At 36.6% G+C, this 24,769-nt stretch overlaps 2 protein-coding genes across 2 annotated transcripts in view; both read left to right on the forward strand.

The window, feature by feature from the left end:
* Window positions 1–6,030, forward strand: part of LOC136035330 (uncharacterized) — a 50,521-nt gene extending 44,491 nt beyond the window's left edge. The window contains exon 5 of the mRNA XM_065717064.1: window positions 5,818–6,030. Within this exon, the coding sequence (XP_065573136.1) occupies window positions 5,818–6,030 (213 nt within the window). The remainder of the gene's footprint in view (window positions 1–5,817) is intronic.
* Window positions 1,684–24,749, forward strand: LOC136035337 (protein bric-a-brac 2-like). Its single transcript, XM_065717078.1, has 4 exons — window positions 1,684–1,802; window positions 9,189–9,815; window positions 11,982–12,119; window positions 24,594–24,749. Exons 2-4 carry the CDS (start codon window positions 9,210–9,212, stop codon window positions 24,747–24,749), a joined length of 900 nt encoding a protein of 299 aa, XP_065573150.1. The 5' UTR covers window positions 1,684–1,802; window positions 9,189–9,209.
* The last annotated feature ends 20 nt before the right edge of the window (window positions 24,750–24,769 follow it).

The following is a 24,769-nucleotide window of genomic DNA, read 5'->3' on the forward strand; positions in this document are numbered from 1 at the left end:
AAGAGGGGATAAACCCCCTCATGTACATAATAAAAATATAAGAATTCACTAGCTAGTTACATAAGTTAATTCTTAAGTTACGTATATTTTTTACTAATAATTTTTTTTTCAAAATCGTCTGATCACAACTAAGAGAAAGCCATTTAGCAAAAAAAAAGAATTAATATGCAAATTTCATTTTAATAATTTCTATACGGAGAGCCAAAATCAAACATGCATTAATTCAAAAACGTTCAGAAATTAAATAGAAAAAACTAGTTTTTTAAGTGAAAGTAAGGAGCGACATTAAAACTTAAAACGAACAGAAATTACTCCGTGTATGAAAGGGGCCGTTCCCTTCTCGACGCCCCGCTCTTCACTCTAAAGTTTTTTACTATTTAATAAAGTAGAATTGAGATAAAGAGTCAAACTTTAGCATAAAGAGCGGGGCGTTGAGAAGGGGACGGCCCCTTTAATACACGGAGTAATTTCTATTCACTGTCTTTTCACTATTTTCACTGGGATTGAATTGTCTAAATCATATTTACGTGGAGAGGGAAGTTTTTCAGTGAATATGGGGCCAGATACCCTGGCATTATTTGAAAACGATCAGGTATTAAATAGAATAAAAAGTTTTTTTGTTTTAACTGAAAGTAAGGTGCAACATTAAAACTCAAAACAAACAGAAATTATTACGTGCATAAATAAGGATTTCTCTTTCTTCAATGCCTTGCTCTTTACGCTAAAGCTTGAATATTGTCGCGATTCTTTAAGAACGACTCCTAAAGCACAAGGGTTGTTTAATTAAAACTTTAAGAAGTTTTTTTTAAATTACTAAGAACTTTAGCGTAAAGAGTGAAGTGTTGAGGAGGGGGAGACCCCCTTAACATGCATCTTAATTTCCATTCTAAATAAGTTTTAATGCTGTTTTTTACCTTCAGTTGAAAAAATCTGTTTTTTTAATAAATAAAAAGATTTAAATAACAAATGTTAAATATTCATCTTGTTTAACATATGATTTGAAATTTTTTGGATTTTTTTTTTTTAAATTCGCTACCTTCTGGCCTAATATTATTTTTCAGAGATCACCAGTATTTGAACACCGAAATAACGTTAAATGATCATAAAGATGTAAAATAAGGTAAAAATATTTGGTTTCGACTTATATTTTCTAATCTTATTTGTTATTTTGTGGGCTCACGATATATTTCTCAGTTGTAACTTAATACATGAGAAGTTTAAGGTTCATAGGTGATTTTTGAAGCTGGAAACTTCAAGCTTAAAAAGCTAGTTTTATTTCGCAATAAAGACTTGCAAGTTTTAGACTCTATACTTAAAGCTTAGGTTTGCAATAAAATATATTTCGAATTGTTATGGGAATTATTTTAAAGTGGAGTCTAATTCCCTTTTTAAGCTGGGTAAAATGTTAATAATGGATTAATTTGTTCAGAGAGTGAAATTATGCAACGACGACAACGCCAGGTGCATTGAATAATTCACGTACCTGGCGTAGGACAGGAAACAGTATCTTGTATTATCAGGGGAAAAAATATTCACCGTTTCGGTGATGGAGTAGTTCACGTAACGAGGATCTAACCATCGAAAGGTAATGCCGCGGATGAGGTGAAGCGTCTCAAGCGACAAGTTTTTATCCTTTTAGCAATACGCTTACTTGTCAAAGATTTGTCTCTGAATTCATGGCAACCCTGCTTACAGACGTTAGGAAAACGTTCAACCCTCAGAATAATTTTTTATGGAATCTAATCTTATAAGTCAATACCTTCAGAAAAAATTATCTCAAATAGCCGATATACAAACGAGTGGTATGTTTTAAATACTTTTGAAGTCCGTCTCTAAAGAGGGTCATTTGCGTCATGACTAAAATAATTTAGGCTACTTCTTAGGGCCCCTCTAAAGGCTCAAACTAACATGTTTAGGAAAAATAATTTCATAAACATATTTTCCCCAGGCTAGGTGCTTTCGGGGCCATGGGGGTACCTTCTTATTTCCAGATGTGTTATTTCAGGCTATAACACTCCATCCCTCTCTATTGTTCTCAAACATAGCCCCCAAGAATGTAGAAAACAGCTAAAAAACACTAGATAAAATTCTATTTAATTGACTTCTTTCTATCTCAGAAAGGGTTTAGGTTAGGAAAATGAAACTTTCAGGAATGGGTCTAGGCTAAAGTATGTCCCAGAAAGGTATTTTAAAGTACCCACCTCCACTTCTTCTCCCTCTAGAGGGCCCTGAAATTTGCCTAGGCTACATGACATGTCTATACCTATTGAAATTTTGACAAAACAACATTTTACCTCAATTTTCAGTTACTAGTTGCTTTTTCTCTGCCTTTAGTTCTAAAATGCAATTCCTATTATTTGAGTAGGCCTAGAATTTTGAGCCATATCAATGTTTTTTTTCAAAATTTAGGAAATGTATTTGAATATCTTTGAAACCTTATAAAATGGAATTGAGCAAAGTTATGTAGCTGAAAACAATTTTGTTGTACCTCAATTAAGCAGAAAATCTATTTTTTGCAAGGTTTCACTTTTATAACACACATATTTTTAAAGGTCATCAAAGGTCAGGGCCCTCTAGAGAGAGAAGGAGTAGAGGTAGTTGCTTCAAAATACCTTCCCAGGACATACTTTAGCCTGTAGACCCATCCCTGAAAGTTTCCTTTTGTAAAATTCTAGTTAATTGACTTTTGTAAAATTCTAGTTAATTAACTTCTTGCTATCTCAGAAAGGGTTTAGGTTAGGAAATTGAAACTTTCAGGGATGAATCTACAGACTAAAGTCCTAGGAAGCTATTTTGAAGTGCCTACCTCCACTCCTCCCTCCTGAAATTTGAAATGTCTACCTATTGAAAATTTGGTAAAACAAAATTTTACCTTAATTTTTAGTTTTCTGTTTCTTTTTCTCTGGCTTAGTTCTGAAACTAGTAAATTTTTTGCAGTTAATATTATTGACTTACCAATAAAGTGAAGCTACCACCTGATGCCTTTTTTATGTTCTTTATGAATATAATAATTGCTTCTAGCCTTTTACAAATTCAAATTTAAGCACATTTTGAGCTCTTAAAAATGACCTAAACATATTTTATAAAAAAGGCTTAAAACATTGGTCTCAAACTTACTTATTCATTATAAATCCATTTTTAGCAGGGTTTAAAGGGGTTGACAACTTCATTAGTAAGGTACACACTGAAACCAAAAATAGGCTGATACCAATTGTGAGACATATAGGGGAGTTTTAAGCAACAGTTGCCCGTTAGCTCATAATCATCTTCTGCAATGAGCAGTTTACAACTTCTGCTAGTTAGTGTACCTACTATTTGTTTCTGGTTTATTTGATGTAAGACAAATTTGATTCCAGCAGTAAGACATGTAGGGGACTTGTAAGTAATAATTGACTGTTAGGCTACAATCATCTTTAGCAATGAGGAGTTTGCAACTTGAGCAAATTGGGGTACCTAGTATTTATTTTATGATCCTTACAGAATAACAACTTCAGCATTTAATTGAAACAAGGAAACAAAACCAAAGTGTTGCTCTCACAACACTTTATTTGGCAGAGCCAAACAAAGGCTGCTGTAACACCTCACATTGCTCATGCAACATAGATCTAGTATCATTTTAATATTGTACATTAGTGGTATGTATATGTATGCATATGTGTATATATTCCAAGCCAAGCTCATAGCTTTAAATTGTCATCTCAGCCAGTTGTGTTTGCAATGTAAATATGGAGTGTCAGACATGACATCACTGGATGGAGTTGCCTGCAGCTATACCATTGACCATAGTGACAAAAGCCAGATGGCTATTGAAATTGTTTGACTCCTGATCATAACTGTCAGATTTTTTAATTTCACTTCTAATGCCTTTCACCCTGAAAGGCTCTGATAAAATCAAGGAGACATATGCAGTGGGCAGCCCACCCAGGAGTACAACAAATTAAAGATTTTTGAGGAATTAAATGTTATGAATATCTTCAGAATACATTACTTTCAAATAAATGATGTAAGAACAAATGGTATGTTTTTAATGAGATTAGACACTTTGGGAGTAATAGACATTATACCTTGTTTGGCCCAGCTTTCTTATATTAGACTAGGCTTCTTTTCAACAGGCCCTAAAGTGTTCATTTCCCAAACAATGTAACCCTCCATCCCTCCCTTATGTCTCAGACATAGCCCTAAAAATTTATAAAACAGCTAAGAAACACAAATATAAAAAATTATTTATTTTATAATTTGTACAAAGCCAGCATTGTAATAAAACAAAATGGCAAATTTATACAAAATTTTGCAACTAATTCAGGGACAAGGGGATGTCCTTTTCAATTTGGTACAATTCTAGTATAGGATCCTTTTGCTGTCTGCAATTGTTTTGGTTAGAAAAACAAAACTTTCAGGGATGGGTGTACAGCCTATAGTGTGTCTAAGGAAGGTTAGACAGATTGCCAGTTAGGCAGGAAAGACTTTTTAAAATGTTGGCACAGTATCATGATGGTCCATTTATGCCATTTCTTTTGAACAACTTTCCTAAAAAACGTCTTTCAAAGAAAAGTGAAGAGCCGTCATCTGTTGTGCTGGCACTTGGGCTGAATTCTCACCCATTCTTGGGTAGCCTACCACCTCCATGTTGAAGATGCAGTAGCAATGTGTTTTGGAAGGTGGCACTGTTCCCTGTCTAAGGATGCATGGCAATGGATGTATAGGTTTTTTGGGCTAGCCACCCAGTAAAGCTTCTTTTATCTGAAAATGATTGGTAATAATAAAAAGCATCAGGTCAAATAAATCTTTTGTAGACAAACTGTAGCTTGCCCACCAACTATCCAAATGGACCTATTTATAGTAGCCCATCACAATGTATATGGTCTCAGATCTAATTTTGACCAGTTTCTATATTTAGTAGACTTGGTCAAACCATCTATCTTGTGCATCACTGAGACCAATCTCAACCATGAAATACAAAGTAGTGAAATTGCTACACAGGGATACATGTTCCTCAGGCTAGATTGTGATTGTATTAATGGCATTAAATATGGAGGTGGTTTTTCTGTTTATCTACAGAGTCAAATGCCATCCTAATGCCTAAATATACTAGATTCAGCTGACAAAGAAGCTCCTTGAGATAGAGTGACCCTCCCAAATAAGTCTATCATTGTTGGTATTGTGTAGAACCCTTCAACCTGCCAGATTATCAGCTACCTTGAAGCTTCCCTTAAATAAATATGTGACAAGTATGCTAATTCTGCCACTATCCTCCATGGAGACTTTAACATTCATCATAGCATATGGTTTCACAGCAAAATACTGATAAGGAGGGATCAGACTTGTATGATATAGCTCTCTCATGTGGGCTAGAATAACTTGTTGATTTTGACATAATCATCTTGTCTTGAACTCTTCCTTACAGATTACCCTTACTCCTTTGAGGTAGAACCCTCATGTTTTCACAAGTGACCACATTGCCATCATTGCATGTGGAAATCATTTCTATTCCACCTTCAATAAAGTATGAGCAAACAATCTGGCTATACAAAAAGGGGATTGGGACACTTTAAGAAATGCTCTTTGTTCTCAGAAGGGGAGAGCCTTTCTCCTTGAAGGTTTAGAGAAAGCTACAAATAAGTACCAGCAGGCCATAATTGGCTCAATCAAAAACCCTATCCCCTCAAAGCAGATTCGTGTGTCTAGCAACAATAAACCTTGGTTCAATACACAGTGTAAGAAGGCTATCTGAGCAAAGCAAAGAGCAGAGAGGACTGAATTGTACTCATTAACCCAAGCAAATATGCAGTTCATGTGGTTTGGCAGTCCTGATTTCAGCATAAGGAGAAATTCAACACCAAGCTTCAGCCTGCTTCAGCAAAGAGTTGGTGGACAATTGTCAAGGAGGCTTTACCATTATCCAAAGGGGCTTCAAATCCTTCTATACAGGTTAATGAGACTGTGGTACAAGATCCACAGGCAAAGGCTGACGCTTTTGCCAAATTCTTGAATCTGGACAATGGCAAAAAAGTGCCAAATTTCTCTAACTGAGCCAGTACTACCTTAAAATTACCTTAAATTGCATGTCCAGCAAGATAAATTTTCTGCTCCTAAGATCCTTCGCATTCTGCAGCAACTTGATGTGACCAAAGGCACAGATCCTGACAACATACCAAATGTTATCCTCAAATCTTGCTGTGCCAAACTAGCTGGACCTTGGTCATTGCTTTTCTGGATATACTTTTGTTCCAGAACCTTCCTAAAAACATGGAAGTTCACCCAAATTATCCATGTGCAAAAGTCACATGTCAATCCAACAAGCATGGGTTCCTATTAGCCTCCTCTCCTATGTTGGCAAAGTCTGTGAGAGTATCTCCAATAAAACATTTCAATAATTCCTTGAATCAAACAACCTTCTAGGTAATCAGCAATATGGATTCCACTGGAAATGCTCAACATTAAAGTGTCTAGTGACCCAGCATCAGGAGCAGATTAAGCTTCTGGCAATGGGGTACAATATTAGGCTATTGTCATTCAACATTGCCAAACGTTTCAATTGAGTATGGTACCATGAGTTGCTAAAGGAACTCCATTTTTACAGTGCTCAAGGATATCTGTTAAAAGTGATTGACAGGTTTCTTTCTGTTTGTTCACTGCATATTGTCCTTGATGGGTTTATTTCCTGTGAATATTCAGTGATAGCAATGGTTGTACAGGGCACTCTTTTGGGACCTAAACTCCTAATCAACATAAATGCTATAGAAGACAACCTTACAAGCCCTCTCCATCACTTTGCAGACAAAACCACAACACACTCTCTCACCTGTCCCAAAACAAAAAGAACCAACACAAGCTTCCCTTTCCCTATAGATAGATCTTATTAAAATTGAAAAGTAGTCCAATGCATGGATGATTGACTTCAATGCATCAAAAACAAAGGAGCTTCTTATTACCAAATCAAAAATGCCACATTTGCAACTTGGTTTCATGTTCAAAAATGAAACTATAAAGAGTCAATAAGCCTTGTATATTTGGGAGTTTTTTCTCAACCAATCTCTCTTGGAATTACTACTTTGTTGGGGTGAGAACCTCCTGTCCAAGAAAGATGGGAGTTACTCTTCACTGCAAAACACACTTCCATCCGGTACAATTATCCCACTCTATAAGTCCTGTATCAGACCCACAGCTAAATATGAATACCTGTATTATGCTGATGCTCTGATAATACTGTTGGCACTACTTCAAAGATCCAGAATAGGGTAAATTGTGCCTCTACATGTGACTTGCTCCAGCCTCCAAATGAAACATCTGATGTAGCATTGACAGCTGTTGTCTACAAGACACACCAAGAACCAAGTAGGCCTACTTGAGGAACAGCTTCATCTGGTGTTGCACTTCTATCTGGAACAATCTACCTTGGGGTATTATTCCTGAAAATCCCTCTGTTGTCTCCATCAAAAGAAGATTCAACAGACATTTGAAGCCTCGAGGCTCCAGAACAAGGTAAAGGGATAGCAGCATAGCATATCATATCATGCTAATCATATCATATCATACCCCTAAGTACCTAGCACCATGAATATTGCAATAGAAAAAAATAAGACCAACAGAAACAAGTCCTTTGATAATTCTAACTCAAAATAACTAGTATGGTAATCACTGTTAAAGAATAAATGGAACCCAAAACAAACAAAAATTAAAATAAATGATCATGTCCAACAAAATAAATCATTTACACTGATATAGATGAATAAAAAAACCTGAAATTAGTGAAAATTGAATTAAGTCAAACTTAAAGGAACAAAATTTATGTAAGGAATTGTTTGGTTCCTAATTCCTTACCCTCCTTTAACTTTATAAGCTCCATAGCCTATTGTGTTGTTTATATTTTATTGAAAATTATATGTACTTTGAACAGCATACTTTAATTTTTCAATATATTGACAAAAAACAAAAATGAATAAGCAAGATTACTGAAAAAAAAATGAATATTTGATATAGGATGACGTTAATTCCTGGATATCTCAGCAATGCCCCGCTCTTTACGCTAAAGTTTTTTACTATTTTAAAATGTAGAGTTAAGAGAAAAAGTCAGACTTTAGCATAAAGAGTGGGGCGTTGAGAAGGAAAAGCCCCTTTCATATATGGAGTAATTTCTGTTCATTTTAAGTTTTAATGTTGCTCCTTACTTTCATTTAAAAAACTTGTTTTTTTTTATTGCTATTAAATTTTATTAAATTGCTGAAAATGTTTCAGCAATTTTCAATAGCATACATCATTTTGAAAATCTGGACACTCATAGTATTGTTTAATCTAGTATTATTACTAACACCACTAATAGTAGTAGTAGTGTGCACATAGTGTTGTTTTTTATTATTAGCTCAAAATACCCCTTGGCATGCTCTGAGAGTTCCAACCTAGCCCTCTAAGCTATTCTTCATATACTGCTGGTGTAGCCATTTGACAGCCTACATACATACAGTATGTTTTAACTTAATATAATAACTGCCCCAAGATTATCAGAAAATGTGTCCCATTTAACATTCACTAAATGCTGTTCCTGAGATATAGTTATTACAGCCTTTTAATAATCTTCATCCATGTAATTTGTTTAGTGTAGTTCACTATCCTCTTCTATGTTCCCTACAGGTTACACTGTATTACCCTTAGCTTGAGTAGTAATTATGGTAGTAGTAGTTTTAGCATCAGTAGCATTAACATGAACATTTAATGTTTTGCCTTGTTCAACATCCCCTTTAACATGCCCTGGAAGTTTCAAATTAATATTCTAAGCTATTTCTGGGATACTGCAGACATGCCCCCTTGATCATTAGCTTGTATAGTGTGTTTTTATTAGTGTGGGGTTAACCCCCCTTAAGTGTTACCTGAGTTGGATGTCCTTTGGTCCATCATGGTTCTACAAGTATGTAGATTGAAAATGGATTAATTCAGTTTCATTACTAATCAAAGTTTAATGTTTTTATTTCATTTGTATTGTTTAATATGACAGTTGACATTATTCATATTATTTAGTTTTTATGTAGCATACTTTTCATTTAGCATTAACTGGGTTGGATCTGCCATACTGAATATAAATATTTATAAGATATTATACTTCATTTTTTATAAGGTTATATTCTTTGTGCAAATTTGCTAAGAATCCAATGAGTGGTGAATTTATAATTTTTATTTTTTACTTTTTCTTTTAGAACGCTGCTGATCTTCACTGCATGGTATTTTATGCAATGGAGCAAGACGAGTTTTGTTTGAAGTGGACTAACTATTCTAATGCATACAAAGGAAATTTTGCAGCTCTTTTGAACAATGAACATTTTACTGATGTGACACTCTCCTGTGAAAACCAGAACATCAAATGTCATAGACTAGTTTTGTCTGCCTGCAGCTCTTACTTTGAGAATTTACTTATCAGCCATTCAGACTCTCACCCCATTATAATTCTAAAAGATATTAAATTTTGTGACATGCAAGCTTTAGTAAAGTTTGTATACACTGGAGAAGTAACTGTTGCACAAGCACAAGTTAAGTCTTTACTGAGTTTGGCAGATATGCTGAAAGTCACAGGACTTACAGAATCAGGAGAATCCTCAAACAAGGCAAAAAATACTATTTACCTTGTTGAAGGAACTGAAGTGTCTGAAGCATCTCCATCCATGGAAAGAAGAAGACAGGACAGAGACTCAGAAAAAGATGCTTTTATGCATGACTCACTAATGGACAGTGTATCTCCTATCCCTCCTTGCACTACTGGTATCCTTTTAAACAATACAAATGAGATCAGGCCTTGCTCATCTGTGGCTCAACAAAATGATGTCATTGTAAGTTCAATGCAATTTCTATTTTTTCTGACTACCAAGACAAATTATTCTCAAAAGATTATGTTTGTTTGGATTATGCCTAATTTGTTTGGACTGCCTAAATTTATAAATCTACATCAAAATATCACTAAATATAAGGGTTAGTTATTTCACCTCTTTGACCAGAAAAAATTCAGTTGACCATTTGGTGCTAATGGAATACAACACTAACTAACTCGGTAAGGATGTCAAACTGACTCACTTTATTACCCTTTTGTCATCCTTATTAATTTTTTTTTATTATTAGGGTTGATTTTCTTCCCACCAGAAAAAAAAAATCAGTTGACAATTTACTGTCAATGGAATGCAACATGTATTGTATTTAAAAGGATGTCACAGACTAACTTTGTGGACCTTCAGTTATCTGCAAAAAAAAAAAATACTTGTTTTTAGGGTTAATTATTTTTCTTATGGACCAGAAAAAAATTCATTTGACAGTTTTCTGTCAACATAACTGATAGTTTCTGTAAAGGTGTCGAACTGACAAAATCTTAATCTGTAAATTAGCCTTAATAAAACAATGTTTATTATCAGGTTTAATTATTTTCTTTATGGGTGAGATAAAGTTCAGTTAACATTTTCCTGCCCAGGCCACATTATAGTCACATTGGTTGGTAAAATCAAAACTATGCGCGACTACAGTGCCCAGCAATCAAGCGAAAGTCAAGCGATCTTAATGATGGATCCAGTATATTGGAGAACCCTAATATAGAGGTTTTAAGTTCCTATCTACAAAATCTGGAGTTTGTATTATTTGCCAGAAGAATGATCATGGGTGCATGATTTTTTTTTATTTTATTTTTCCAGGGATGATTTTACCAAACGGGGTTACAAGATCTAGAAAGCTCTCATTCGAACATAAATCAAAAAATCTATTGCCCTTTTTGAGTCACCAAAAAGAATGGAGGGTAGCTAGCCTCCCTTCCAAGCCCATTTTTCCCCAAAGACATCCAATCATAATTTTGATAAAGTCATTTAATTTAGCATAGTTGAAAGGTCGAATAATTGTGCCTTAGGGGATGAAAATACCCCCCCCCCCCTGGCCCTTGTGAAAGGGCTTTAAGGTACGCAATTTCTCCATTGTTCACATTTAGTAATTGTTACTGCGTGGAATATTTTCTTTGGAGGGGATTTCCACAGGAAGAATCTTCCAGGGGAAATTTGTAATGAGGAGAGGTGATTTTTGTCATGGTTTGAAAGTCAGTTTGAGAAATGTTTTAAACTGCAAGTAAGGAGCAGCATTAAAACTTGAAATGAACCGAAATTATTCCATATATGAGGGGACCCTTCCTCAACCCTCACTCTTTGTACTAAAGTTTGACTTTTTGTCACAATTCTTTAAGAAAGAATGCTCAAGCATAAGAGCGGTTGAATTTGAAGGAGCAGTTTGTAAAGAACTTAAAGAATTAAGTGTAAAGAGCAAGGGTTGATGAAAGGGTAGCTCCCCTCATGTACTTGACAATTTCTGCTAGTTTTAAGTTTTAATGTTGCTCCTTACTTTCACCTGAATAATAAATCGTTGTTTTTTGCAAATTTTCATATCACAAAGAAATAGGCCTTTACCTTTTTCTTAGCTGGAACTTTGTAAAAAATGAATCACATGGTAAATGATAACTGTGTCACCCAAAAATGCACGGTTTGTCAAAGATCCTGTCTGATTTTAGTATCATCACTCTAACTTAAGCCACCCTTTAAAGCTTTCTTAATCAAGAATTTTAGGCTCTTTTGTCATAAGCTGAGCTGATAGAATATTTAGCCTGAATCAAGATGTATCACACTGGAAAATGCCTTCAGCTTTTCCATAGTTGGACCCTAGCAAAGACCAAACAAAAGGGAAAACAGACAGCAGAGATACTCAAACAAAATATCATGTCCTAGTAAGCAGATTTGCAAAAGATATGTGTTGCGTCATTTCATATCAAAAGAAACATTTTTTTATATTACCTCATTAATGAAGGGTAAGTTTTGTCAAAAATTACGTGTGTAAGGAATGTGCTCAGGAATGTAAAATTGTCAACTGTTACTTATAGGTTGACAGTGACATAATAAAGTGGTTCAAATTGTCTTTTGCATTGCTTAGTAAGAACTAGTAGTAATACGGACACCTAAATTATTCTCTATTTTTAGACTGTTAAAAGTGAGTTGACGTCAGAAGAAACAGCTGTTTCTATGAGTCAGTTTGTTAATAGCTGCCAAGATCACAGTGAAGGAGCTGGAACTCCAAGTCTGTTCATTGACAATGCTGCGAGCTTCAACTGCTCAAATGTTAGTTTTTTGTAGTCCTTCAGAATCTAATTTGATTAATTGTACTTTTTACAATTTCGCTTCAAAACAACTTACTGGCTCACCTTTTTGCTTATTTCATATGGTTATTTTCCAATATTTTAGATTGATTAATGAAAAATTTCATTTTTTTTTACGATTGAAAAGCATATATTATTAACTGTTAAAAAAAAATCTGCAAAGTTTTAAAAGTTTGATGTTGCAGGAATTTTATTTATTAATGTTTTTATATCAATGAATAGAAAATTGGAAGCAGGAGGGGAGATATTCCACCAGGTTCTAGGTGGCTGACCGGTATTTTTAGAACTCTTTAAGTGTTAAATCTCTCGGAATCCATAATGACCAGGGAAAAGTGTACCAATAAATAGGCTACTTGCAATTGCATTCACAAGAGAAAATTTCTGTTACTTCCAGGTTAAAAAACGCTTAAAAAATTCAGAGTTAAATGCTATATTCCTTTTCTAGATCTCATTGTCTATCGGTTAGGTTCAAAACTTTCACATAGGGATTTGATATTAAGTTAAGGATGTACCTTCCATAATCTAATTAAAGTGTGTCCAATTGGAAAATTGGAATTGCATCTGCTACATTGTCTGATATCGGCATCCACTGGACCCAGAAGGTAACGAACGAGCACATTAGAAATATTACAGGTCAACCGCTCCTCATCAAGACTATACGAAGGCGTAGATGGAGCTACCGTGGACACGTGCTGCGCATGGATGAATCTAGAATCCCCAAATCTATATTTTCTGGTACCTGCCGCAGAGGAAGACCCAAAAATACGCTCTGTCGTACCTACAACAACGACCTGCAGCACCTTCACGCCTCAATACAGCTGGAGTGGGAAGAAATAGTCGTAGCTGCAAGTTTCAGAGACGACTGGAGACTCTTCTTTGACGTCGCTTGTTCCGATGGTAAAGAATGATATATACACAGATTAGGCTTTAGAATGAAACCTGCCTCAAATGCTCTCAAATAAATATGTTATTGAAACAAGCAGAAATTAAATTTAAAAACAAGCCATTCTTTTTCAAATGAAAGTAAAGAACAGTACTTAAACTAGGAAGAAGGAGAGATAACTCTGAAAACGAAATATTTGGCTGACCGTGCAGCCCTGCTCTCTGCGCTGAAGTTTTACTTTTTCTAGCAATACTTCAAGCAAATGTTCTATATTATTTGGAAAAATCAGACACAAATCTCTTTAACTTTTTTTCCAATTTATGTCTAAGCAGAAATTTTGGGCTGTTTGCTTCTAACTGATGTTTCGGCCATTTGTGTTTTGGCCTTTCCTTGGCCTCCCTTAGCCGTGAAACCGATTCTTGAGAGTTTCAAACCAAAAAAATAAAGTTATTTTTACGATTTTCATTTCATGTGTTTGGAAGGCCTGAACTGACAAAATTGGCCGTTTTTCTGGCTTTATTTTCAGGGAAGCCATATTTTAAAGTCAGTTTTTCCTCCTACATGGGCCAGAGACTTAAGGATGTAAGCCCCAACTCAGTCGATGTAATAATCTTCTTTGGGCTCCTATTTGGGGGGAGGGGTGTTTGTGCACTTATTCTTTTATATTATATTTATATTTATTTATTCATTTATTTATTTATTTCTTTTATATATATTCTTTTATATTATAGATCTCTTGGCCCAGGGACTTGCAGCTGATGTTTAATGTTCTTTTATCTCTAGAGGTACTTCGCATGGATCGGTGGTTGTATAAACTTCTGAAGGGGCTTATTCGTTTGGGAATCGGAAGTTTTAGTGCTCTTTTTAACAGGTGAAAGTGATCGGAAGGCAACTAGATCCCCCCTTCCATCTCCTTTTCCCCAAGTGCGTGCGATGGAAAGTTCTAGTTCCGTTATTAAGAGTCAAAAGAGATCAGAGGGCAACCACAACCCCCCCCCCCCTCCGTTAGTCCTCTTTTCCCTAAATGCTCTAATCGAAAATTTCATATAACAACATATAACAATGCTCCGGGATTGATACAACCCACTAGATTCCGGGGGCTTGGGTTATAAGTTATGCCCTGAGGGCATATAAGGTTTTTACGATAGGGGTGGTCATATACACTTTGGAGGATGCTAATTTGATTGGAGATTCAAAATTATTTCCCTTTTTAAGGTTCAAAAGTGATCAGAGGGCGAGTAGCCCCCACACACTCTTGGGAATAGTCTCGAGATAGTCATTTGTTCAAAATTGTTCAAAGATCCTATAACGATGCCTCGGGGGTTTGCACAATTCCCCAGAGCCCGAGAGCAAGGGTTGTAAGTTATAATCTAGGGGCATACAAGTTTTATATGGATGGGGTGGTCGTATAAACTTTGGAGGAGGCTCATATGATCGAATATCAAAAGTTCTAGTTCTTTTTTAAGAGTCGAAAGTGATCGGAGTAGGACTACCTCCCCTCCCCACACACACTTTTCCCAAAATGGATCCGAGCAGAATTTTGAGATATCCATTTTATTCCAAATAGTAAAATGTCTCCGGAGTTAACACAATCCCTTAAAGCCTGGAGGCAAGGGCTGTTAGTTTTGTCCCGGGGACATAGAAGGTTTTTATGGAAGGAGTATCAAAATAGTCTGAAGATCATATAACAATGTCTCCAGGGTTGATGCGACTCCCCAGAGCCCAGGGACAAGGGCTGTGAACTATTCAAGCTATCCATTTTTAACTTGCAAGGTTTTTATGGAACGGGTGATCAAAGGAGTTTAGGCTTCGAAGAAGGCTCAATCGATTTTAAATCAAAGGTCTAGTTTTTTATTAAAAAATCAATAGTGATTGAAGGGTAATTAACCTTCTGCTTCTTTTTTTTTCCAAGTGCTACTGATCAAAATTTTAAGACAGCCATTTTGTTCAAAATATTCCAAATTACAAATAGCTATGGTTCAGAGTAGCCCACCCCTGGGGGAAACCCTATTATTGTTATTATTATTATTATATTATATTGTATATGTTATTATTAATTAAATGACGGAGCATTACAAGTGAAGACTGTTGATGAGTTTTGAATTGCGTGTCCAAGTTGAATATCTCAGTAGGTATTTGGCGAAACAGAAAAAAGTGGAGGGGATTTTCAACTTATCAATATTTCTAAGAATCTTCCAGAAGGGTGCAATGTATAGGATGTGGGTAAAGCAACAGTGTTGCGAGATAACGGCGATTGAAACGAAGCTTAGCAGAGACTATGAAAGCATAGGAAGCTGATATGCGGCGTTTGATGACTTCTTTTAGAAGGTGACGAGCATGACAAATGGTATTTTCAATGGGAATACCAAGATAAACGATTTGGTCAGACGGGCAGATCTTTGAATTCCTAAGTACAATTTTATGAAGAAGCGGACATTTCCAGTTAAAAAGCACGACGTCGGACTTTGCAGCATTAAATTCAAGAAGTTTTTGGAAAGTAGTAGTTTTTTGGAATTTTGTCCAAAGATAGGCTAATGTTAAAAATGTCATTAGTATGTGACTAAGGAGATATTGAGGCCAGAAAGAACGCAAGACATCTCACACTGGTCCTGAGCTTTGAGGACATTATTATTTAAATAACAAGTTGAGGTAATTGCACCTTGCCTGGCTCCTCTCTTAAGTGGTATTGTTCTATCCAGTGGCCTTGCCATTTCGTCTTACCTAAGAGGGATTTTAATACAAACAAATACAAAGTTGAAACAATAGGGAAAAACTTTTCAAGACAGTAGAAATCAATTCTGTGAATATTATGTTGTGAAATTACAGTGGAAATATTCTGTGATTTTAATACTGACTCGTAGCTTAGCATACATATCCTTTTGAGATATAATGGTAGCCGGATTTACTCCTCTTTTAACAGCCCTTAAAAGTAAAAGGGGTTGGATCAGGGAGCCAAAGGCGTGGCGAAAATCATGACTCTCCATGGCGAGTGAACTACTTGTACAAGAAGCATCAGGCAGAACGTTAGCAAAAACTGCAAGGATGTCTGCACATCCAATGCCTTGTTGAAAGCCAAATTGATGTGGAGGCGTGTAACAGTTTTCTTCATGCTCTTTTATTATTATTATTATTATTTATTAGAAAACCGTTGATACAAAGAAGGGAAAAGACGCATCTATAAACGAAAGAAAAAAAAAATGAAAAAAGTAGAAAGCACACTAAGCGCGAAAACTAACACTACAAATACTTCTTAACTACTGGGCTAGCACCAACGACCAAGGATGGTTCAACTTCATCAAACGGAAATTATAAGCAAGAATTTGCTTTTTCACAGCTATGATGAGGTCAGCAATGCTGAACTTTCTAACTAGATAAGAGTTCCGGGTCCAAGGGAGACAACGTAAAAGATATTTTGCGAACAGGATGAAAACTGAACGATTTTTTTACTCGTCAGAATTTGTGAGTATTTTCCAAAATGGTGATATGTACCGATAATGTGGTAGAGCGACAGAGTTTAAAAGTTTCGAAACAAGACGGTGGTTGAAGCTTAACGTATTCGTTATTAAAGAAGCATATGACAACCCAACTCTACATTCAGTGTGAGCTGTTAATAGTTGTCGCGTGTGCATTATTGGCGAACCAATGGGAAGAACGAGGTAGGTGATATGGTCTACTGGCTTAATACTACTATCTCCGAGAGGAATATCCCCAGGCGACGCTTCCTTCCAGTTGAAGAATGCAACTTCAGGCTTTTCAGCATTGAACTGAAGACCTAGTTTTGCCTACTCAGATTGTAGCGTTGCAAAAATCTCGCTAGTGCGCTGGATAGTGCGGCTCAAATTCCGAATGTCGTCTGCATAATATACGAGAGATAAATGAAGACAGACAAAGATAAAAGATGTGGGAATAGCTTACTGTGTATCAAGAACTCCGTTATTGAAGAGTAAAAGGGAAGAAACAGCACTTTGACGGGTACCTTTTTCGACTTTGTCTGAAATATCAAGGGTTGGAGCGTAGACTTGAGAGCCGTCAGCTTTAGGTAGTGGATGAAGTATTAGGCGAACTTTAAGACGAGAATGCATGTCTCGAAGGGGTCTGATATATAAATGGCTCACTCCACGTTTTGCTGTATGGAGTAGCATAGCGGTGTGAATGTGAGAATCGAACGCTTTACAAACATCGTGCCCGGCTAACACCAGAGTTTACCTGATGAATCAGCATCGATCAATGCGTTCGTGTCAACCGACAGAGCTTGGGCACAACAGACACGTGGCTGGAATCCAAATTGGTAAGGTGGAACATAGCATTTCGCGTTCAGATGGTCAATGAACAGAAGTTTGAAAAGCTTACAGAATGTAGTAGCCACCGTTATAAGGCGGAAAGACGAGCATTGGGTGGCGAGTTTACATTCTTTGGAATTGGAGTGAGATCTCCAATCGAGAAAGAAGAAGGTACAACTCCTTGTGTAACAATGATCTGCATCAAAAGAGCAATATGGCTTACCAGCAGCTAACTTCCATGCAGAATGTAAAGAGCGCTCACTTTATCGATGCCAGAAGATTTCCTGTGTTTTAGGTGTTTGTTTGCTCGCTGTACAGAATCAACCGAAACAACAAAATTGTCGGTAAGACAACTAGACAGAAATTTATCAAGCTTATCTTTATATTTGGACTGTAGGGCGGTATCTGGAAGGAAAATTCAGCAGAGAAGTACAAATTCCACTTGGAATCAGGAACATCTTAAGCAGATAGGCTGACGCTAGGAGGATCTTTTGATATACATTTCTCCAGAAGGAGGGTTGGGACAGAGAAGCTTGATGGGACGTCTTTTCAATTATCTGGTTCATGTGGATAGATAGTTCTCTTGCAAACTTTCTTTTGGTAGAAAGACGAATGTCAGAAACCCAGCCAGAGCGGGGACGGTCCCACTAGATTCAAAAATGGTACCGAAATTCGGATTTTCTCCAAGCTTCAGCTAGGCTCGGATTACTTTACCAATGCTTCGTGACACGCCGACGTATACGCTTAAGAGGTATAGCAGCTTTTTCTGCGCATCACAGGGCATGGTAAATTTTTGCAAGATAGATATCTAGCAACACCCGTATTTGTATTTCTCATGAGCAGCTGTAACGGAACATGCATTTTGTTTTGGACAGAATTAGTAACTGTTGTGAAAAGATCACCTTGGTTGTTTTTTCCAATCCTTTTAAAATCGGCCTGAGGCTGATGTGGTTGTGGGGTGGGAGTAGACTGACCAGAAGGACTTGAAATAGATGAAGATATTGGAAGGTGGTCTGATAATTGGAAGTCAGTAACGACGTGAAGAGGTGATACTTGAAGTTTTGCAGAAGAAACTGCATGGTCAAGGTTCGACACGTGACTTGAATGGTGTGTGTAAGTGTAATCAAGATCTTTCGGCAAGATCCTAAGCCAATCGTCAAAAATACCAGACTAAATGGAAGTACGCAATAACGAGGCATCAGTTAAATTACAGCTAAAATCTTCTATAATAATACAACACTTGTCTAACTGGCAAATTTTTGAAAGGCAAAACCCTAGTTTCTCACACGCAGAAGTAAATAAAAATTCCGATTGGTCATTGTGATAATCTGTTGGGAGATAGACGTTTACAATAACATACTCTTCTTCACGGACAGTAAGAAAAAAATATCTCATGAATCAGAAATACTCGACCGGCATGAGGTCCTAACAAGCATCGCAATACCAACCGAGGGGTGGCCATTGGAAGTGGATCGTTTAGCGGGCACCGAGTAGCTAGAAAATTATTATCAATTGTCAGAAGGCCTGAACTATGACTCGTCAAAAATGTTCTTGCAAGAACAATCCGTCACAGTTCGAAAGCAAACCTTTTACCACAGGAAGTTTGACTAAAAGTCCAAAACTGTAACAGGTATGGCCGGCACCTTTACATTATAGACAGAACATTTTTTCCGAACACGGAGAGGCACTGTTAGAGGTGTGATCGCGTGATCCACAGCGAGAGCAGAGGGCCTGATTGGAGTGCCGTGAGGCCAGATGTCCGGTTTTATGATACGAGCAACAGCGCTTTGGGAGTTATACACATACTTATGCGGAAAGCTCTTCTTAGTCATCTTTCTCAGACACTTTCATGAACTGATCCAGGTTTTGTTTGGACTCGAAGTCGACCTTGAACACTCGGGAATTTCCGCACTTTGAAACTTTTACGCAGTTTGGTACAAGAAATTCGACTTGATTCTCATCGTATTCGGAATGTACGCCTTTAAGGACCCCTAAACAGTGGATTTTTCACTCTGACCGAGATACCTGAGGTACTGTTCTTAGTATTCTCGGCAATTTCGTTTGCTGCACGCTTTGACTTAACAACAACAAAAAGTTCCATTCCGAACTTGATTTTTTTTAAGTTCAGTTATTTCTCCTGAAGCCTCAGGGCAAAGTTTATTGATAAAGTCCTTACGAGCACTAGGTGAAGCCAGTTCTGCAGGACAGTTCTTTAGTACAACGGCAAACGTAGGAGCTGGGTTAGGGTTAGTTGTTACGTTGGTATCGAACCTAGCTGGCCAAACATTGCTCGAATGTGTCGCATTCTCAAAAAAGCAGTCAATTTTTCGAGAGAGTTCATTAACTTTCGAGACTAAAGTAGCCAGGACTGTCTCTCCGATTGTTGGGGTTTCAGAAGGTGAGAAGATCACAAAAGTAGGAATAGGCAGATTATCCTTTGCCGCCTGATTTAACCGTTTACATATGTCAAAGAAATTATCTTCATCCTTCGCATGCTTCACACATTGGCTGTGAATATTCAGCTCCTTATAAAAAAAAACTCTTTAGAGCTAATAATAGTACCATGATCGATAAACTTGCAGCTTTTTCAATAATCAGATCAATTTTTGCACTATCAAGCATCGATCTGGTGACAAAGCTCAGCAACAGATTTGAAATAATCTTCCTATTTTGATCTGTCATTGCGCAATCCAAATGTCATAGCCAGAGACAGTCCAGTATTCCAATCAAAACTAACTTCATTCAAAGCGCAAAATCCAAAATCAGAGCCAGGGACAGTCCAGTATTTCTTTATCATTCAAATTTCAGTCAACATAGATCGCATGGTAGAGATAGATGTGAGCGTTGTCTTTTTTCCTTGGGAAAACATCAACATAAGTAAGCTAGGCACATAAAACTAATCATAGAGATGGTGCAATATATCTACTTTATAGGTCACCACTCTTTTAGGAAGAAAGTCTTGCGACTTGCAGGTTTTGGACATTTACTACTGAACTTAAGGTTCAGTATAGGGATTAATTACCTTTGATAATGTCTTTTATCCTTGCAAAAATATCAACATAAGTAAGCTAGGCACAACAATTATTCATATAGATGGCGCATATTTTTAGTGTCAGTAGTCTGTAAAAAGTAGTTCATAAAGCTTGCAGGCGTTACAGATACTGTAAAATCCAGAGTCAGAGAATGCATACAGAAATCGGTCAAATTCTTCTGAATATTTGTGTTCTTGTTTGGGGTCTAGTGGAAAGAATTCAGCCTCATAGAAAGAACACCACTTAGATAGAGGAACATGAGCAGCGGCAAGGGAGGTTTTGGGGACCCTTGGACGAAGTGTCGGCCAGAGGAAATTAGGGTTATCTTTGATCTTTTGTGCTGGCAGTTCTGTGATTTTCTTGCGGTGGTTTTGAAATTCCTTGTCAAACTTTTTCTTTGTTGCTATGCGGATGGAATTAACTGGACTATAAGCTATCCTAGCTGCTTGTTGTTAGCATGCAAAGTCTTTATGGAATGGGTTGTCATATAAATTATGGAGGAGGCTCATAATATTGGAAATTGAAAGTTCTAATCCCATTTTCAAAAGTCAAAAGCGATCGGAGGGTAAGTACTCCCCCCCCACGCACTGTATGCCCCAAATGAATCCGATCAAAATTTTGATACAGCCATTTTTTTTCAAAACAGTCCAAAGACCAAATAAAAAACTGTGGGATCGGCACAACCCTTCAGAGCCCAGGGGCAAATGTTATAAATTATGGCCGAGAGGCATATAATATTTTATGGAAGGGTTGGTCGTATAAACTTTGGAATGAGTACATTTGAATGGAAACTGAAAGTTCTAGTTCCCTTTTTAAGAGTCGGAAGTGATCAGAGGGTAACTAGACCCCCCTTCTTTTCCCCAAATGCATACGGTCAAAATTTTGAGATAGACATTCTGTTCAAAATAATCCAAAGACCGTATAACAATGCCTCTGAGGATGACTCAACCTCCCCCCCCCCAGATCATGAGGGTAAGGATTATAAGTTGTACCCTGGGGGCATAAGTGTTTTGGAACTTTCATTAAAATTAATTTGTTTGCAAGAAGACTCATTATTAGAGGTGACGCTCTAATATTATCTCAGAAAATGTCTTAGCCCCTATGGTTCCAATTATAATCTTTCTCCACCAACCACTTTTATGGAAGAATTGGCTGTATGGACTTCAGAGGGGACTTGTTTGATTGAAAGATTAAAATTTAGTTTGCATTGGTGCTAAATGTTGACTTGCTTAATTTTGGTTTGTTTTTCAGAGGTTGTGGTTTAATTTTTCGTTCAGAAGCTGCCAACAACGGTAAAATTTCTCAAAATTATGAATGGCTGTAAAGCCAGAAACCGAAAGTTACTATAAAATTTTTATGGTTCATCATGTCAATCCTACAATTTTTGTTTCAGAATCTAAAACATGGGGCTATCAGTTCTTGATTGATTTTGTGTAGAATGAAAGAAACAAAATCCTTTGATGTAACTTCAAGAGTCAAACTGAAAGAGCTTTGAAAACCGGCTGTAAAATCAATGTTTTTATTTGCCCTTTGGCAAATCCTTACCCAAGTCTGATTTTAAAGCTCACAGTTTTTAATAATACCAAACAAACACTTTATCATAAACACAAACTGCATTTTCGTAAGACAGTGGAATTCCAACTTTGAATCAACATTTTGACCCTATATCCAAGGGACGTCCCGGGCGAAACACAAATGAATATATATATATATATATATATATATATATATATATATATATATATATATATATATATATATATATATATATATATATATATATATACTAGCTGTTGGGGTGGCGCTTCGCGCCATCCCAACACCTAGTTGGTGGGGGCGCTTCGCGCCCCCACCCCCAAGCCCCCCCCCCGCGTGCTTAAGTCGTTACGCCCCATATTAGTTACGCGCCATTGTAGTTGTGTCCCTGTGTCCCACCTGTGAATATAGATAGATATATATATATATATGTTTTTAACTACACAAAACTTGCGAATATACAACATTCTTCGCTGTCCCATTGTCTGTGCATATAAATAGATTGTCAGGTTTACCGACTCTTGAACATGGAACATATAATTTTCCATGGGAAAACAATCTGTATTCAGATCTATACCTCATGATTCTAATGATTCCCCTTGAGCTTTGTTGATGGTGATTGCTAATCGACCATTCCCTGTGTCGCCATCGTCATTTATATATCCCCCTGTGCCCCCGGCGTCCCCGTTGTAGTTGTGTCCCTGTGTCCCGGTCGTCATTTATATTCCCTGTGTCCCGGTCGTCATTTGTGTCCTGGTGTCCCAGTCTGTAATTTCTCTTTGAGTGTCCCGGTCGTCATTTATATTCCTTGTGTCCCGGTCGTCATTTGTGTCCCGGTGTCCTGGTCTGTATATACATTTGTTTTTGAATTGGTCTTTTTTTTAGTTTTTAGTTTTTTACCTTTTTAGTTTTTTTTTAGTTATACCTCATGATTCTAATGATTGCCCTTGAGCTTTGTTGATAGTGATTGCTAATCGAACATTCCCTGTGTCCCCGTCGTCATTTATATATCCCCCTGTGCCCCCCGGCGTCCCCGTTGTAGTTGTGTCCTGGTATCCCGGTCGTCATTTGTGTCCCGGTGTCCCGGTCTGTATATACATTCGTTTTTGAATTGGTATATGATGAAACAAATTTTTGTGTTTTTCCCCATTTTTTCTTTTTAGTTCTTACTTTTTTTTAGTTTATTTCATTTTAGTTTTTTTTTGTAGTTTTTACCTTTTTAGTTTTTTTTATTTTTATTTTTTTAAGTTTTGTTGTTCTCCTTTATTTTTCAGATTTTTTCCTTTTTTTTCTTTTTTTTTCTTTTTTAGTTTTTTAGCTTTTTTAGTTTTTTTATTAGTTTTTAATTTTTTTTTCTTTTTAGTTTTTTTTGTAGTTTTTACCTTTTTTTTAGTTTTTTTTACTTATGTCCTGGTCGTCATTTATATTCCCTGTGTCGCGGTCGTCATTTGTGTCCCGGTGCTTTGTTGATGGTGATTGCTAATCGAACATTCCTTGTGTCCCGGTCGCTTTCTCTTTGAGTGTCCCGGTCGTAATTTATATTCCCTATGTCCCGGTGTCCGGTCGTCTTTTGTGTCCCGATGTCCCGGTCTGTAATTTCGTCAGTCGACAATCATGACGTCAGTCGACACACAAACATGACGTCACTCGACACACACACACACAGACAACTTATTTCTAAATATATATATATATATATATATATATATATATATATATATATATATATATATATATATATATATATATATATATATATATATATATATACATTCTTATAAGTTGCGTTGAAATACAACTTCACTTCAACGAAGTTCAACCAGGACTGATAGTGAAACGAAGCAATTCATTCAATCGAAATAAAGATAATTGAATGGAAATGGACACGCTTTCAATGCTATTCTTGCCTTTTAGGCAAAAATAGTCAAAACTTTATCGAACAATTTATCAGGCCATGGTTTTGGTGATTCACACAAAAAGAAAATAGCTTTTGTGTCGTCTCTCCACCAAAACAGGTAGTCTAATCAACCTTTTTTCAAACCAAACGCTAACAAACTACAGTGGATAAAATATTACAAAACGAAAATAACAAAAAAGTGATAAAAAAACCCATTACCGTATATAACCAGATAAAGGGACAAGGGAACCCCGGTTAACAGACATAAAATAGGAGAAATAAATCAGGCTTTAATGGTTTGTGACTTCTTTTTTGTGGCAATGAAACAGAGCTATTTTATGAATAATCTTGACTTTAAAAGTAAACAGTTACAACTAGGTAGAACATGTATAGATCATGTTCTTTTTGCCCTATATGTTATTTGCCCTTTTTTTTCTTTTTTTTTCACCTTTGTTTTTGCCCTATGATGTTATTTATTTTTATAGAATGCTTAAAAAGTGAGTACGGGGGTTTGAGTTTCACTAGGTTTCAGTCAAATGGGTTTCAGTGGCACGGGGGCTCAGTTCAATGGGGCTAAGTATTTCGAAGGGTCAGTTGTTTGAGGGTTCTGTTAAACATGATTCATTTGCACGGGGGTTCAGTTAGATTGTAGTTAAATTTAAAGGAAGCTGAGTTGTACGGTGGTTCAGTTGCTCGAGGGTTCAGTTACACGGTGGGTTAGTTACAATTGAAAGATTTAAAATTGTCCTCTGAATTGGTCATTTGGAAGCCGGATTAAAAAGAAAACTTGAATACGTCTTTCTTTCAGGTTGTTAAAAGTGAGGTGATCACAGATCCTTGTGAAGAAACAACTGGCCCTATGAGTAATTTCGTTTACAACCTCCAAGATTATGGTGAAGAAGCTGGTACTTCAGTTCTCTCTGATGACAATATCGCTAATTTTGACTTCCCTGGTGTAAGTTAGTGTTAGCCTTTCAAAAAAGT

The sequence above is a fragment of the Artemia franciscana genome, chromosome 2 (genome assembly GCF_032884065.1).
Source record: "Artemia franciscana chromosome 2, ASM3288406v1, whole genome shotgun sequence".
Classification (NCBI taxonomy): Eukaryota; Metazoa; Arthropoda; class Branchiopoda; order Anostraca; family Artemiidae; genus Artemia; species Artemia franciscana.

Bases quoted from the DNA above. Each gene is read 5' to 3' on its own strand.
- LOC136035337 (XM_065717078.1), top strand. From the start codon at position 9,210: ATGGTATTTTATGCAATGGAGCAAGACGAGTTTTGTTTGAAGTGGACT. The intron at 9,816-11,981 runs GTAAGTTCAATG...CTCTATTTTTAG, and splicing joins CTCAACAAAATGATGTCATT to ACTGTTAAAAGTGAGTTGAC. The intron at 12,120-24,593 runs GTTAGTTTTTTG...TCTTTCTTTCAG, and splicing joins CGAGCTTCAACTGCTCAAAT to GTTGTTAAAAGTGAGGTGAT.